The 19073-nt window shown below is 35.2% G+C and overlaps 1 protein-coding gene across 2 annotated transcripts in view; it reads right to left on the bottom strand.

Moving 5' to 3' along the window:
* Positions 1–19073, bottom strand: part of LOC120465305 (ras-specific guanine nucleotide-releasing factor RalGPS1) — a 144595-nt gene that overhangs the window by 96742 nt on the left and 28780 nt on the right. For both annotated transcript variants that reach the window (XM_039654984.2, XM_039654985.2), the window contains exons 5-7: positions 15200–15283; positions 7872–7961; positions 3820–3912 (exon numbers count right to left, since the gene is read on the bottom strand). In XM_039654984.2, the coding sequence (XP_039510918.2) occupies positions 3820–3912; positions 7872–7961; positions 15200–15283 (267 nt within the window). The remainder of the gene's footprint in view (positions 1–3819; positions 3913–7871; positions 7962–15199; positions 15284–19073) is intronic.

Raw genomic sequence — 19073 nt, 5'->3', positions numbered from 1 at the left:
CAGCATTTTGTTTTATCCATCTTTTTCGACGACAACTAACCACTCGTACCTGCTCGCTCAGCGCTCACGGCGCCCCCGCCCGCTCGCGATATTACCCGCCCCCCTTCTCCATGAGGGCGCCTACTCTAGCCTGGCTGTTAGTCCTCTAAATTTTTATATAACATTGAAGGAATGCAGAAATGATTTAGAAACACACAACGGCAGCTACATATAGAAATATATATATACATATACAAACAATATATATATACAAACAATATATAATTTTTTTATATATATATTTTTTTTTTAACCATCGCTTTGGCGCCCCCCATTGTGCTGCGCCCCTATGCGCCGCATATAGCGCATACCCACTTTTTGCGCCACTGGCCGTATGGGGTGAAGCATTCATTGACCTGTAGGACATCTGAATGTCCGGGAGAGATTCTCTTGCATGCTAATAGAAATAAATAAAAATAATGTCCAAAGTGCTCTAGCCTTCCCCATCAGTGAAGCCTGTAATGCAGCTAACAGAGTTTCTCCTGGTAAAAGTCGTAGCTCGTCTAAATCATGGTTTTGGAACTTGTCTAGCTAGCGGTTGTGGCCTTTAGGGTGTTGAAAGCGGATATGCCATGTTTCAGGTGGTTTCACTAATGCATGCATAACATCGAATATTAGCCAATATTTCCTCAATCTGTGATTCAAATCACTTTTCTCAGTGCCAGCTGTTGACGTCTGCTGAAAAGCTCAGAAACGTCAGGCGAATCCCACTGGAGAACACTGTATAATCTTCCTTCTGTGTTTCTTCTTTCAGTTTCAACAGTAGTGGCCCTGAACAAATCCACTGAAAAGGCTCCTGTTCGGCTCTAGATGCGAGCCGGAAAATGTGTGCCGGAGCTGGCAGGACTCTGGCTGAGAGGATAGAGGATAAAACAAGCGCTACTGGTCTCTCAGGATTAATTAGACTTGGGCTGCTTTCAGTACAGTACAGTCAAACCTCATCCAGCTCATACCTGCAGACGGCCCATAAAGTGTGTTGGCTTGCCTGTTTTCTCCAGTCATGCTTGCCCAAAATTCACCATTGTGTATTGTAGAGGTATCATTCATGTAGCACAAATAATGTGTGACGAGTTACAAGCCAATTTAATGTCTGTTCAAATCAATCAAAACCAGGCGAGTGATGAGCCAACAAGGCTGTCAATCAGAGTTATTATCGTTAGAACTATTAACTGAAATAAAGCAGAAATAAAATATAAATATTGGATGAAAATTTCATTGCACTGTAAAAAATATTTTCAAGATTTGTTATCACAACATACAGTATTTTCTTTTGTCAAATCAACTTTATAATAATTCATTTAGTTGAGATAACTTATTATTGTGAGTTTTTGATGATTAAATTAATCTCCTTTGTATTAACTCATTTTTTCCAGTTCAATCAACTTAAAAAAAAGTAAGTAACCTGGTTGCCTTAATTTTAAGTTGATTGAACTGGAAAAAGTGAGTTAATACAACGAAGGAGAATGATTTAATCATCAGAAACTCAAAATTATATATATGTTATCTGAACTAATTAAATTATTTAAGTTGATTTGACAAAAAAAAATGTGATTATTACACTGTAAAAAAATATTGTTGGTTTAACTTAAAAGTAAGTAACCTGGGTTGCCTTAATTTTAAGTCTATATAGGGACTATATTGGGGTGGAGCACAGATGAAGCACTGCTAGTTGGGCGCAGAGATATCGACTTATATATAGACTTTTATATTATAGACTTCTATACTATAGACTTTTACTTCAACAACAACAGTATTGTCTCCTGAACCAGAATGCAAATCTGAGTAAAAATCATGTTTTCCATCCTTTCGAAGACAGCAGCGGACAGAGAGGCCAATCAACAGCTTTTGAAAGCAGTGGCCAAAATCAAGTGGGAAATAAGTTTCTAATACTTTAAAGGTCATTGAAAGAAAGTACAGGAAATTATTGAATCTATTTTAAATGATGAACATTTCCTAAGAAGAGCACAATCTATATTTCTCTCCATATTTCAAACATCTGTTCATTTTTAGGGGAAGTGGTCATCTGGCCTCGGATGTGAAGAGGGTCCAACGGCGAGTGCCAAAAGACATTTTGTTTTTAACCAGTAAAACTCTCTAAAGCTTCTGCATGTTGCCAGATTAAAAACAAAAGCACTGGATACATCGAGCTGTGAAGTGAGTAATCTGGCTTTAACATTCCCTGAAGCTGTCTCCTACAACAAATAGTGGCAAAAAAAAAACCCAAACCAAATAAACTGGATTTAAAAAGCCATACGAGATCAAGACCATACGAGAGGAAAATCAGTGTTTTATGCTAACAGTGAAAAGGTCAAGCGTCTTGATCGATAGTGGCAGAAAGAACAGCATGACCAGCATCCACCAGTAAACAAGTCATCATGAAGCGCTCAAAGGACAAAAATCGAATCTCGCCATTCCAAATGTGATTATTTTTAGGAATTACAACACAATGCATAATTTAATTTAATTTAATACTGCATAAGAACGACAGCCTGACCCTCCCTGTTAGGTTTCCATGATGCAAGCAATGTAGACGAATAAAATACAAGAAACGGTCTGACAAAACAAAAACAGATTTAAGGAAATTATGCAAAATATAGAGACCGATAAAAATAATCCTGCTGGTAAATTGTCTCAATTTTACGGAAGCTTATTTACGCCACTGAATAATAATAAAAAAAAGGTAATTGCGAGTTTATATCAAAAATTTTGACTTTATAACTAGCAATTGCAAGTTTATATCTCACATTTCTGACTTTGTTTCTCAAAATTGTGATTGCGAGTTATAGATGTAAATTCACAATTGTGAGGAAAAAAAGTAGCTATTATCTTTTTAAAAAAAAAAATCTATTCGGTGGTGGAAACAAGCTTCCATCGTGTTCCTTTAGTGTGGGAATTTTATTTATTTATTTATTTTTTTAGAAATTAATACTTTTATTCAGCAAGGATGCACTAAAGTAATCAAAAATGACATTTATAATGTTACAAAAGATTTATATTTCAAGTAAATGCTGTTCTTCTGAACTTTCTATTTAACCAAGAATCCTGAAAAAAAGTGCGTCATGATTTCCACAAAAATATGAACCGTTTTAAACATTGATAATAATCAAAAATGCGCAGCAAATCATCATATTAGAGTGATTTCTGAAGGATCATGTGACACTGAAGACTGGAGTAATGATGCTGAAAATTCAGCTTTGGTCACAGGAATAAAATTACATTTTATAACATATTCAAAACAAAAACGTTTATTTTGAATTGTAAAAATATGTAGCAATTTTACAGTTTTTATTGAATTTATTGATTCACACGGAATGAGCTTTACTTTAAAACGAGCTCGGGTTTTCATCTCAGTTTGTTCAAAACTTCAGTTTTGGTTCAAACTTTCACGTGGGTGCATTAATAGTTATTACTAATTTTTTCTGCAATCAACACTTATTGAAAACCACACAATATAGAATATGATGAGAGAAGTGTTATGTTTGGATTCCACGTCTCTTTCCACAAAGCTATAATTCTAGAGAATAATTTTCCATTTTAAACTCCATTTCAAAGTGAGCAGGGAAAAAATAATTACAGGACTAAGTGGGCAAAGTGCAGAAAACATACTTACCATGATATATGAGCAACACATTTTAATAATTCACATATTATGAAGAAGTAGCCAAAGAGTCTGGCTTTATTTAGCTATATCGTGGGGACAGAAACCGTCCTCGAGGACAGCCTCAGATTCATTCAATAAAGTCATTATTTAATAAGTGTCATCAAATAAGTTTGTCTTACCGCCCAGGTCTTGCTCAATCTAAAGATGGGAGCGCTTTGCAGTGCCGACACCACCGACACCATTGAATGAAGGTTATTCAGCTCTAGAAGTTTCTGCACACATAGAAAGCAAGTGGTGAATTGCTATACAGTTCAGAAAACCACAATAAAGCTGTTTAAAGAGTCAAAGAGTATATTTATACAGCAACCACTTCCGTTTTACTGGTTGCATTTGATTTTTGCTATTAAATGCATGTAATGAAATGTTATCACTTCATAAAAGACTAGGTTGCAATTTGTTTAAATAGTGAAAATTTAGTACTACCGTCTGTTTGTTAGGTTAGATGATGTCACAGACACCGCCCACACTCAAAACTCCCTTTACTGCTCTCTGATTGGACGCGGTCCATTAAAAAACAGTGACCTTCGGATAGATACAGACCTGCTTTCATCATTACTCCCACAATGAAGCCCCAACAAATGATGGAAAACTGCTTTGAGCAAATCTGGCACAGCCGAATCGACTCCATGACTACAATCGGAGTGTTTTTCTCAGCTTTTGTTCTGTCAGCAAGGGTTCCTCTGAGATTTAGTCACGAGATATCTGAAGGATGGCTCACGGTCCTGATATTCGAGCCGCTTCATTGACGTGGCTTGTTTTGATGAGTTTACTTTTTTGAGAGCAAGATTATCCGGATGAAAAACCAACAAAAGGTTGGACAAACAGAGTGAGAGTCATTGTCAGTGTTATTGTTATAAGTTATTAAAAAAAAAATTAAGTGTCTAATATATATTAAAATAACTGCTGCTAAATCATTATCCCTAATGTAGGATTTCTACACTGTAAAAAAATATTTTCAAGATTTGTTATCACAACATATTTTCTTTTGTCAAATCAACTTTATAATATTTTATTTAGTTGAGATAACTTATTATTTTGAGTTTTTAATCTCCTTCATTGTATTAACTCACTTTTTCCAGTTCAATCAACTTAAAATTTTAAGGCAACCCAGGTTACTTACTTTAAGTTAAACCAACAATATTTTTTACAGTGTAGAAATCACAACATTTTTTCTTTTGTCAAATCAACTTAAATCATTTATTTAGTTCAGATAACATATAATTTTGAGTTTCTGATGGTTAAATGAATCTCCTTCATTGTATTAACTCACTTTTTCCAGTTCAATCAACTTAAAATTGTAAGCCAACCCAGGTTACTTACTATTTTAAGTTAAACCAACAATATTTTTTTACAGTGTAGTAATCACAACATTTTTCTTTTGTCAAATCAACTTAAATAATTTATTTAGTTCAGATAACATATAATAATTTTGAGTTTCTGATGATTAAATCATTCTCCTTCATTGTATTAACTCACTTTTTCCAGTTCAATCAACTTAAAATTAAGGCAACCAGGTTACTTACTTTTTTAAGTTAAACCAACAATATATTTTTACAGTGTATAGTGCGACTAAAGCTTTCCAAACCATATAAAGTAAATTTGAAAAAATAATCAGCACTACTCAAATGGGGGGAGTGTGTGTGTGTTTATTAGAACACATTCTATATATCGTAATTATCTGGACTTCATTAAGCTCTTCAAGAAATGGATATTTGAAGTACATATAAAGGAAAACGTATGCATAGTTATATAAAACTTAGTTGATCGCTTAGAGTGTGCCAACCGACTTTAATGGCACCTCATTTCAAAGTGGGAACATACTGTATAATAATCTATAGTCCACACTAATGAGGTGAGCCGTCGAAGTTGGACAGACTCACAACATGCACAACTGCAGCAATTCAACATCATTAGAGTGGTGTTTCTCAGTACATCTAATACAGACCTAATTGCTCTTTAGCTCTGTGTGCTTCCTTCAAGGCCCGGTTTACACTTGGTATTAAGATGCGTTCTGGTCGATCGGATCACAAGTGGACGAGTTTGTCCATTTTCAATCACTTCTGTCTTGGTTTCTTTGAGGGGAGGGTCTATAGGTGGGTAAATGTGTGAGGTTTTTTTTAACTTTTGATCTAATGGACAAAATCAGCTTGTGCAATTTACATATGAACACGCCCAGTGTTGGGTGTAACTAATTACTAGGGCTGGGTATTGAGACAAATTTCACAATTCGATTCGATTTCGATTCACAAGCTTGCAATTCGATTCGATTTCGATTAAGATTCGATTCGATTTAATATTGATTATTTTGGATATCAGTTACAATAAATGGCAATTTATCTCAAGGGAATCAAATCTCTTAAATGCTGTCTATATATAATCTAGTTGTAGCCTACTAGGCTTCATTAGCCTAATATGAAGGTAATAATGAACTGTTTTGTAGCTATACAAACACTTAAATTACACTTTTATTTATTTTTATAATAAGAAGATTATATGAAATATAAGCATTTAAATGGTGGCTGTCATAAAAACTTGCTAGATTTATTCAAATATGCATTAAATATTGAAGAACACTAACGAGTTTATGTGGGTTTTCTGAGGTAAATATGACGATACATGACATTGATTACAAACTGTTTAATTGACGTCTTTCCACGGTTGAAACGCTGATTGAGCGAATCAATGTGACATGATAGGGATTTGGATAAGTTGTACTCTATCTTTAACACACTTTCAGATGCTCATTCATGTTTATTTGGCGCTGTGACTGGTATTATTAACCCGGAAGAGAGATCAGCGCTGCTGCTTCTCCAGAGCGATCTCACGCCACAGCGCCAAAACGGCAAAACGCTATTTATGTTTTTGAATTCCTAAAAAAAATGGACGTAATTTGAAAATTGAGACTTTGTTTCATATCAATAGTAACAAAGGACAAAGATTATTGCGATTTGTTGGATGCGCGCAGCCGCGATACACTGTCTCATTCATTCAAATGAAACAGGATGACTAATCGATTCTTGAGATTTAAGAATCGATATCGGTTCGTAAAAATGAGAATCGATTAATATCGAGAAATCGATATTTATTGCCCAGCCCTACTAATTACTAAGTAATTAATTACTGTAATTTAATTGCTTTTCCCTTGAAAATGTAAAGTAAGGGATTACTCTTAATTTATCTGTAATTTAATTACAGTTACTTCTGATGTAATTGAGGCAAATACTGTGTATAGATCAATCCGATCTCACACTGATTCGTATGCGTTTTATGAGGTGTCTACAGTAAATAGTACGACCACACTCATACAAATTCGTATGAATTATTGTAAAGTATGTGTGAAAAAAGTGTGAGATCAGACATACTGTAAAACAATAGTGGGTTTAACATGAAAATGTATTGTCTGATGCTAAAAAGTATATACTGCTAATAAGTTATGATGTAATCTTCTCCACCTTGGTCAGTTTAAGGATAATTCATGCAATTTTATAGTATTTATTTGAAAGAATTAAAACAAATTCATGTCTATCCTTGTATTATTCAGCTGGTTGAGATTGATATGGGATTTTGAAAGTAATTAAAAGTAATTAAATACTTTTTAGAGAGAGTAATTAGTACAGTAATCTAATTACACTGTTGAAGAGGTAATTAGTAACTAGTAATTAATGACTTTTTTAGAGTAACTTATCCAACACTGAACACGCCCAGAGATGACCAGCCGAATGCTGTAAGTCAAACTTGGGTCTTCAGCCGCCAAAGTTTAAATCCCGTCCGGCTAACGCTCTTCCCATAATGTTACTCATTAGGTCAGTAGGTGTAGAGTAGACAGTGTGTTGCGTCTGTTTGAACACACTCGACCACGAGTGTATGAAAGCGATCCGGTCGAATGCGTTTTCGATGGTGGACAAATTTTTTAGACCCCACATGTTATTTAGTGTCATCCACTTGTGATCCTAGTTGTTGCCAAATTTAAGGCAGCATTGCATGATGGGGAATGTAGTTGTTTAGAATAGCATTTACATATACTCGTATCCTTGAATAAACTGATGAATTTGATATTGTGATACATAAAGAATGATGTATTGGCAATACATTTTGGTGTATTAGTGATCTTTTCTAGCCTTTTTATTATTAATACAATAAGAGTATTGAAAATAACTGTTCATAAAAGTACCTTTGCGATCTTGACAAAGTGGCTCAGGATCTCAGCACGGATCTTCAGCGTTTGAGCGGTGAGGATTTCCCGCACCAACCAGAAGCTCACCTGAAAAGATGAGAAAAACTGTGATGAGAGGGAACATTGATACTGAGAAGTTGGGATGTCACGTTTTTTGTTCCCCTAATCCGATCAGAGTCATTGAATATCTGACACTTGTGTTGTCCTAGTGCTTGCTGCGCACTTCAAGTACAGTAAAGTTATTTAAGTCCCCCTGTGGTGAAAATCAAGCTTTTAAATGTGGTGTTTTAATGTGCTTTAAGACAAACCATGCAATCATAAATCCCCTTAAAACTGCAGTGAACTAAAGACAGTCTCAAAAACAAGGTTTGAAATCACTGGCGTTTCAACCAATAAGGTGAATGTGGGATCATCAACGAGTGGATCATTTGCATATTCATAATACCGGTAGTACTAAATGAAGCAAGGGTGTAGAGTTACATTCAAGGTATTTTAAGTCATGAAGAATTTTTATCAAGGAAAAATGTTTAAATGTGTCATTTTGATGACCAAAGACGAGTTTTAAGGGATAAAATTACAGACTATGGGAACTTTCATATCAATCCAATGTATACATGTCCGTACAGAGAGTTTCTCAGGGGATAAAATGTAATAAAATACACATCTATGGGATATCTACCTGTAGGGCCACTGTCTGAAGTTTCTAATATGCCTAGTTAGACCTTGATTAGCTGGTTCAGACGTGTTTAATTTAGGTTTGGACACTTCTGGGATAGCCACTAATGATCAGTGGCCCAGATACAATCCTTGAGATCAGCTCAGGACATCCTGACAGTCTGGTATAATACACTCACCTAAAGGATTATAAGGAACACCTGTTCAAGTTCTCATTAATGCAATTATCTAATCAACCAATCACATGGCAGTTGCTTCAATGTATTTAGGGGTGTGGTCCTCGTCAAGACAATCTCCTGAACTCCAAACTGAACGTCAGAATGGGAAATAAAGGGGATTTAAGCAATTTTGAGCATGGCATGGTTGTTGGTGTCTGAGTATCTGCTTAGTTACTGGGATTTTCACACACAACCATTTCTAGGGTTTACAAAGAATGGTGTGAAAAGGAAAAAAAACATCCAGTATGAGGCAGTCCTGTGGGCCAAAATGCCTTGTTGATGCGAGAGGTCAGAGGAGAATGGGCCGACTGATTCAAGCTGATAGAAGAGCAACTTTGACTGAAATAACCACTCGTTACAACCGAGGTATTCAGCAAAGCATTTGTGAAGAAGCCACAACACACACAACCTTGAGGGGGATGGGCTACAACAGCAGAAGACCCCACCGGGTACCACTCATCTCCACTACAAATAGGAAAAAGAGGCGACAATTTACAAGAGCTCACCAAAATGTTGCCTGGTCTGATGAGTCTCGATTTCTGTTGAGACATTCAGAATTTGGCGTAAACAGAATGAGAACATGGATCATCATGCCTTGTTCCCACTGTGCAGGCTGGTGGTGGTGGTGTAATGGTTTTCTTGGCACACTTTAGGCCCTTTAGTGCCAATTGGGCATCGTTTAAATGCCACGGCCTACCTGAGCATTGTTTCTGACCATGTCCATCCCTTTATGGCCACCATGTCCCCATCCTCTGACGGCTACTTCCAGCAGGATAATGCACCATGAATCATTTCAAATTGGTTTCTTGAACATGTCAATGAGTTGACTGTACCAAAATGGCCGCCACAGTCACCAGATCTCAACCCAATAGAGCATCTTTGGGATGTGGTGGAACGGGAGCTTCATCCCACAAATCTCCATCAACTGCAAGATGCTATCCTATCAATATGGGCCAACATTTCTAAAGAATGCTTTCAGTACCTTGTTGAATAAATGCCACGTAGAATTAAGGCGAAAGGGGGTCAAACACAGTATTAGCATGGTGTTCCTAATAATCCAAGTGTAAATGAACATCAGACTGAGTAGACAGAATGAGAAAATCAGAGGTCATCTGAGGTCACGGGATGTCAGGACAGCACTAGGTCAAGTTTCATCTGCGGTTTTTGAAACTCTTTTTCTCTAAAGGGAAAGAACTGGCGTCGTGGAAAACTCATTTCTGATAGACAAAAACAAAAGTGCTGGAAATAACTGAGATGGAGGAAAAGCTGTTGTTATGTAATGAAAAATGAGAGACTCCAATCTGATTATAATTGTACGGCAAACACAGAACGCTGGACACACAGACACACACTTGGCAGAGACTCCAACGCAAGCAACAGAAAATAAAAAAATGAGAAAGCAGAGGTCGTCTGAGTGATTCTGAGTGTAGTGAAAACTTTAAGATTTCAGCCTCAGGGAGCCGTTAGAACATAACGAGAGTCGGGTAACAATTTCCTCAAAAGCAGCCTCGATTATATTTAATCCAGAGGCAATTAAACTCAAGAAACGTTTTAATGTCGGACAATTTAAGAAAAGAAAGTCAATGTTGAACTACGCATGTTATGTACTGATTGTATCGTTAAAAACACAAAAAAACTACATTACAACTGCATACTAAGCCCACCGAAGTCCAAACTCCTAAAATGATAAATGTGGTTGAAAACAAATCTTTGTTTGGTGTTTTGCTGGTTTATCAGGGAAAAATACAGTCAATTTGCTGGAATGGAAACATAAATATCTGTAAACTAAGAATATATGGACTGAACTGTCCAAGCATATGATGTCTTTTCCATCCACCCTCAGAAAGTCATCTTGATAAAAGAGTACATACTGTAGTTTACCATAAGTTTCACCCCTGACTTAGATCCTTTAAAAGGAGACATTAAATCGAGTGAGTGTTCAATGAATTATCATTTTCAAGCTTGAATTGAACATTCGACTTCTGTGTTTAAAAAAAACTACATCGACTGCATGAGCATCCTCTCTTCATACAATACGTGAGTGATTTAATGCTTAAATTGATAAAACATGGGTATAAATTACTTAAATATTTGTAGTGAAACTGAGAGACTGCTATTTTTTATGGTTTTTGGGTAAATGTACAAAGATTAATTGTATGAAACATTTTTGACAATACATATTGCTAATGGGAAGGATAAGGATAGAATTGGCTCTAGTTTAAACTTTGTGTAACTTAAAGCTACACTGTGTAACTCTTTTAGTTTATTCTCAGCTAAAAACAAATATATGTGCTCATTCATGTACATTTACTTCGTTCAAGTAATAAAGTATTCTCGTGAGTGTATAATATGCCATTGGAAATACATACGGGTAAGGGGTCGCCATGTTGCCCCTCCATCTTGAAAGTACATTAGCCAAAGAGGGACATACCCGTTAATTCAAGCTTCGCGTTTCGCGTTTACGTTTGAGTTAACACTCATGGACGAGGTCGAACTGGAAGCCATGTTAATCTTGGACTACATTGGCCACCGTAGGAGTTAAAACGAAATCGCAATTGAGAGGAACAGAAACTAATATTCACTGGATGGTCATATACCTTTTCACCACTAGATGGGGGTAAAAATCACACAGTGTAGCTTTAAAATTTTACCGTAAAAATGAATAGAACAAGAAGAAAAATTCTATACAATAGAAACAAAAAAGGTTAATGCATTAACTAACCTAAACCAATATATTTTAAAGTATTTAATATTCATGTTAGTCCATAAACAAATGTTAACTAATATCCAGACTTCATTAGAAATCTTTCCCAATGCTTGAAGCCAACAGGAAAGAAATTGATAAAACATGGGTATAAATGACTTAAATATTTGTAGTGAAACTGAGAGACTGCTATTTTTTTATGGTTTTTGGGTAAATGTACACAGATTAATTGTATGAATCATTTTTAACAGTACGGGAAGGATAAGGATAGAATTGGCTCTCTAGCTTAAAGTTTGTTTCACTTAAAATTTTACTGTAAAAATGAATATAACGTGAATAAAAGTTCTATATAATAGAAACAAAAAAGGTTAATGCGTTAACTAACCTAAACCAATATATTTTACAGCATTTAATATCCATGTTAGTCCATAAACAAATGTTAACAGATACAACTTTTGATCTTAAAAGAGATTACCATTAATAAATGTTCATTGTTAGTTCATGTTAAATAATGTAGTTACTAATATGATAATAATATTTTTTTTAAAAATAATCACTATGTAGTGATAAGCTTTTATTGGCTTATTCAAAGTCATCGCCTCATTAATTAATCATATAAATTCTACAATCCCCAAACTACTCCTCCTTTGTTTCGTAAACGTTAACACTTCAGTGTGATGTTTTTTAAGACAAAACAATGCTCAAATCATAGTCATTGAGAGTTATTATCTAAATAAAATGAGCTTCAAAATGTTTTAGAGTCAAGTTTTCCAGCAATATTGTATGCCATAGGTGTATCGCAGCTGTGTTAAGTTAAAATGTAAGAACGCCGCTTTACTAGATAAGCCAACTGTGCAATGATGTCATAGCCTATAGCTCATTATCAAATCATGTACACGTTATAAGAGCTCTGGTTGGTATAGAAACCCGTGGAGACACTGCATTTCTTGGCTCGGGGATGACGGCTCTTTTTCCAAAGTGGCTGTAAAGTGGGTTTTACCCCCTTCATGAAACAGGGTGAGCTCATCTACTTCATTCTTACCCATAATGCCTTCAAAACAGCTCTGAAAGCTATATAATGTACTGGCAAAGAGCGCTACAATACATTTGAGGGCCAGATTTTCTGCTTAGTTGCCATGATGATGATGTACAGTTTCTGCTCACCGGATTGCACTAAAAAATACAGAGCTGATTCATTACATAGACAAGTTTGACTTGATATTGTAATTTTACAATATATACTCTATATCCTAATTTTAAAGTCACCATTATGGAGATCAGTGTGTTTTCATTGGGCTCTTGACCCTTTAAATTATTAACTGTACATGTTGTTTGGCATGAATAACAGCCAGATGAACAAATAGAAAAAGTGATCTGTGTTGGTTATGTTTTAACATAATGATTATTTCACAATCATTTGACCTGAACACACTAATCTGCATAATGGTGACTTAAAAATTACGGTTTTGCTTGTTAACATCAGGTTTCTTCAACGATGGCAATAAAAAAATTTAAAAAAGAGTTCTTAATTCATCTTCAAAATCAGTCTCTTATTCCGATATTTTTGTTTAGAAAGAAATGTGTAAATTTTTGACTCATTTTAAATTCATTTGGTTAATTATTACTCGATTCTAATTAGTTAAATGTGTTTAATAACATTGGTTGTAATCTGTTGCCTCAATTTTATTGATTAGATTTATATTCAGTCTTATTTATTTTTACAGTGAAATAGTCAAAGGTTGATGTGGACATTTTTTTTTGCATGCATGCATGCATGCATGCATTAATACATCCATTTTGACAGCCCTAATTTACATATACACACACACACACACACACACGTGTTTTTCTATTAAAAAAAATATGACTATTAATACGAGTGCTGGGCACAATTTACAGTACAAACGACAGGCATTGTTTAAAGCAGGACACAATCTTGGGTGGCCAAGAAAAGTGTTTCAAAGCCAGTCCATCTTTCCGAAGGTCTGGAAGCCAAATCATCATGTTCGGCTTAACGTTGTCATAAAACCAAAGACATCGGCAGCCAGGATAGAAGCAATTCTGTGAGATTGACTTTGAGGAGGATTGTGGAGGCTGAGACCATTTCAAAAGGGAAAATGTGCAGCGGGAACTTGATGCTTTTATGTAATTTCACCACAATCCTGGCTAGAAAACGAAACAAATCCTCTCATTAAACATATGCCGTAAATGTAAAAAGTGGGTCATCAAACGTCTGCTTTTATAGCACTTTTATAGCACTTTCACAAAATTGTGAATATGTAAAATTGGGAGACACCAGTTAATCTAATTTTGTTTTAGATTTAATGAGACAGATTAATTCCAGCCTGAAGTTTCATAAATATGCAGAACTGGGAGCGCTACAGTAAAACCACACATTTAGATTAATTTACAGCCAAAGACTTGAAACCAAAACTTCCTTCTGGTTTTATAATTAATGGCTCCTTGAGCTTTTTTAATCCATTATCATCACCAAGTTTGAATAACAAACAACATTTTAATCATCCAAAATTTAGTCCCTGAACAAAATTGATTCACAAAAAAATGTTCAATACAAATAAAATGAAATAGAAAAATAAAATAAAAAATAAAACAAATGAACTAAATAAAAAAATTAAATTAAATTAAAAATTAAATTAATTCCAGGCTGAAGCTTCATAAATATGCAGAACTAGGAGCACTACAGTCAAACCACAAATTTAGTTCAGATTAATTTACGGCCAAAGACTTGAAACTCAAACTTACTTCTGGTTGTATAATTAATGGCTCCTTGAGCTTTTTTAATCCATTAGCATCACCAAGTTTGAATAACAAAAAACATTCAATCATCCAAATTTAGTCCCTGAACAAATTTGATTAAAAAAAATTTGTTCCTACGAGGTTTACCAGGCGAGTTTTACTAATAAAGCTAAAGGATGGAGAACTTTGAGAACAAAACATAAACTGCACACAAAGAAAAATGAGGATATTGGTTAAAAAGGCAAGAAATGGGTGAAGACGACACGTCAACTTGATTGAACTTGGTGTGGAAAAACTTAAATTACATGAAACAATTCAATGCAATAAATAAAACCTGAATTATTACATGCAAAAAATAACTGTTCTTTCGAACACGCGTCTTAGAAACAAGGTTGGTTTTCACTGTTGGTTGGATTTGGTGAAGTGATAATTTGTGGCGCTTGTGCCCTATGTCGACAACATGTGAGATGACAAGACGAATGTCGTCTAATATAAGAGTTCACAAGCTTGCCAAACCACACATCTCTATTATTCCTTAGACATGAGCAGAATCAGCAAGTTCAATCTCGAGGTGGAGAGAAACACCAGGCTGGATATTTGCCCATGTGTGATTTGTTAACAGTGTTTCCAGCACATATTTAAGGTTTGGGCCATAAGGTTGATAATGGTTTTGAGGCACAGTTTGTAGTTTGCTGGCATTATATCAACTACCGCCCAGCCAAAAATACACTTTATACCCACGGCATTCAGTGAACTCTGTCAGCACACACTTCACATCTGGAAAACTAAAGGAATATATAGATGAATAAGTGAAGCATTTGACTGGGATATTTCCATCATATCATTACCAGTAAATAAATAAATAATATAAAATAAATAAAATTAAAAATTAAATTAAAACACCAATTTTTTTTTAAAGCCAAAAAACAAAAAGACAGAAACTCCACAAACATACCAATTGTCCATCTTACCTGGTTGAATCTCCGTGTGAAGGCGACGACATTGGGAGCCAAAATGTGTTTCTCCTTTTTGTTCCAACCACAGCTAGCAAGCTCCTACAACACAACAGATAAAAACTGAGATTAAGAAAGTAAATACAGTAAATGTTGCTCTTCTTTCCAGTGGTACTGAGGCCTAAAGAGACCCTGATACAGTGCCTTTGACTGACAGCGGGCCTGTAAGTGGAAACAGAATTATTACAGCGTGGAGCCCCCGTATTTAAACCAAGTGTAACTGAACCCGGTCTAAGTTATGATTTCATGTTCTTTCACTTTTTTTTGTAAGATCTCAAGTTTCCACCTTTAAATCAATAATTATGCAGATTGTTCTGATTATTTTTTTAACACTCAACCCCGCAGGAGAACTGGGTATGACAGATTCATTTGCAGCTTACTCGTTAGTTCAGCTAAACTAATGTGTTTGCAATTATCCTCTATTTATACACTGTCACAATTGATCACTAAAAAAAAAAAACGCTGCAAAAACACAAATTAGACGGAAAAGGATCTACCGCTTTCCAGATGTCTCTCACAGGTCCAGTAGGCAGGGTTAATGCACATTACAATTGATGCATTTTCATTTAAAGATGCAAATTGCAAACAATAAAACTCATTGAGCAGAACGCATGTCTTCAAACGTAACATTAAATAACAATAAGCAATTCTTACATTTGCTAAAAACCGTAGAATCGTAGAAAACACGTCCGTTTTTATGACTATTTTCCAACGACTTTAAACGTGGCTCATCCAATCAGATTTAAGATGAAGTTACAACAAACAAAAGACAAGTAACATAAGATGTGTGGAAAAGACTTGAGCCTGCGCTGAATGAAAGAAATAAACACTTGGAGCTGAATATAAGCAGACTAACGAGAGACACGTGCGTAATATCAAATACGCAAACCAAAATAAGGTTTTGCTGAAAATGTTGCAGTGCAATAAACATTCTTCATAAACACTTGGGGGGATTTGTAAAGTTAAAAGAGCCACATTTGAATGGTTTGGTCTGTGATGAAGAGAAAATGAAAGGTGTAGAAGAGTGATTCAGGGATGAAGCGTGCTGACGATGGAGAGAAGGATCCCAGGGCCCTCCAGGTGTGTAAGAGCCGAACGCTTGAAGCGCACTCAACCAACTACAAAGAAAACATGTGAGAGGTCGAAGGTTGCGTTTTTAACTTTCATTCCCAGAATGCCTGGCACTAAAGTGGACGCGCAGCACTGTGGGCCGCCTGACAGACCCCAGAACAGTCTCTCCTGGCCCAACACCTGCTCTTCACATCACTGAAGGCCTCGTGGACTCGGGGCTTTTTAACATTCCAGTGACATTTACTGCTCACAAGGTGATGCACAAGCAGCTACAGTCGAGTTATACAATGAGATCATGTGTGTGTGTCTGTGTATGTTAGAGCCAGACCAATAAAGGATTTTGAAGGCCGATACCGATACAAATATTTGTTGGTTTTAAAATCCGATATCCCGATATATCGGCCGATATTTATTTATTTATTTTTATTTCAGAAACGCGCAACAAAACATTAACAGATTTCCCTAACATTAGTTTTTTGTGGTTCTTTATGAGTTTTAACTAAAATAATATGATAATGCATTTAAAAAAACTTGTTTTTTATTGTCACAACAGAACAAACTGATGATAGAGGCATTAGCTAGCTTTGTGGTTAGCTAGTCTATGATGAGCCATAATTTAGCAATGGATAACGTCATAATAGTAAAACACAAATTTTCAATATAACAGGCTGAGGAGAGATGATGCGTCTCATTGCTATTACTGTCACACGCTATTAAAGAAATACTTCAGTCGCGTTGTCAAAAGTTAAAAGGACAGTCAGTCAACTACACTGTAACAACATAACGTAACTATTACTAGCTTCACTCTCGGCTTATTTAACAGCAGCAAAACTGGACATGATGGTCACAAATTTTGTCCTGCTTATTTGAGTTGAGAGAACTGATGCGAATGTTCTTTTAATTGTTATTCAAGCAATGTATGTATCGTGCCCAACTCAACGAGTGTTGCCGACAGGAACGGTGTAGAGTGCCCTCTGGTGGACAAACTATACAACTCCAACACTCATGACATCGTTCAAGCGTGTTTCGTCCGTTTTTATTTTATTTTTGAAATATTAATTTATCGGTTATTATAACTGCCGATACCGATAGTGTGGAAAATGCCTAATATCGGCCGATAACATCGGTCTGGCAGCTCTAGTGTAGGTCCATTAAATTAAATAGCCATATATGTAGGATATGTGTAGATAAAGATCTGATATTCCGCTGATAATAGCACTGAAGTTAAAAATAAAGTTTGTTTAAGGCTGTTTCCATCTCTAAATTCACTGCTCACAATTATCTGCAATCACAGACCGACACTTTTAGCACTAATGGTTCATTTACTACAGTAAATTAAACTCATGATCTCACTCTCATGGAAAGTGGCGACGGTCAAAGGTTACGAGACGGTCAGACCTTACGTCAACTTTTTTTACGGCAAGACAATTATCACTGTAGATCATTTCGAGTCTGGACACACACACACACAAAGATTACTCCACTTAGCCAAGACTTGGCGGGAGTAGAAAAGGAGGCAAAGATGGCAAAAGCAGACACAGCTGGAGGTGATTCCCTCTTTCCCTTCGCATCAGCGGGAGTCTGCGTTCGGGGGGTCAGAGGTCACGCTGTTCCAAGACACCGCGTAAAAGTGTCAGGAGAGGAATTATGGGGGAATTATGTGGCGAGCCGTCGGCTTTTACAACTGAATTGAGGCCAATTGTCAAAATTCGAATGCATCACACATTAACATGATGATGAAGGTAAATAATGTGATCGTAACTAACACAACTACAGCAGACGCATGGAAAACTTGAAGATGCTGGATGACATACAGAAGTTTCTTTATTTTAATGCAACCCAAAACCGCTTCTCTTGTGTTTTTTCAGCGCTTTGTTAATCTATTTTCCATTAAATTGATTAATAAAGTGTAATTACAGTTAAGACCCACAAATATGCAGTGATCAATCAAGAGTGTTTTCTTGTAATTAAGAATGGAAGAAAGGGCCATCAGCGCTGGAGTCTTTAAGTCTCAAGAGACTGGATTCATATATTTGTGTTCACAATTAAATAACCTCAACAGGTTTCAGGGTTATTATAGTTAACTAAAACTTAAACCATAAAAACATTTTCCTTAAAACATAAAATTTAAAAAAAAATTACTTTTTATTTAATTTCAAATACACTGTAAATTTTTTTTCATTTTTTGTAAGCACTACATTTTTTTGTCAAATCAACTTAAATAATTTGTTGTTCAGATAAAATAATATTTAGATTTTCTGGTGATTAAATCAATCTCCTTCAATGTATTAACTAATTTTTTCCATTTCAATGAACTTAAAATTTTAAGCCAACCAGGTTACTTAATTTTTTAAGTTAAACCAACAATATTTTTTTACAGTGTTGCTAAAGCAACATCTCATTTTCATCCATTCTAGTTTTTGATATTTTAGTAAGCTACATACAATTAAACTGAAAAATAGATATAAAATAATATATATATATATATATATATATATATATATATATATATATATATATATATATATATATATGCAGTATATATATATATATAAATTAATGAAATGCACAGATAAGTCATTTATAATAAACACTACAATATTACATATAAAAATATGAATTGTAAAATTTTATTTCATGCATGGCGACTTAACAATTTATTTGTTTTTAGTCATTTTTACATGCTTTTGTCAATTTTTTTAGTTCTTAAGTAGTTTCTTTGTATCTTCAATTTGATTTTTATTTCGGTTTTAGTCCTTTT

Source organism: Pimephales promelas, chromosome 4, assembly GCF_988280905.1.
Source record: "Pimephales promelas chromosome 4, fPimPro1.hap1.1, whole genome shotgun sequence".
NCBI classification, from domain to species: Eukaryota; Metazoa; Chordata; class Actinopteri; order Cypriniformes; family Leuciscidae; genus Pimephales; species Pimephales promelas.
Note: the sequence above shows the minus strand (reverse complement) of the source record. Positions and strands in the feature narration are given on the sequence as shown.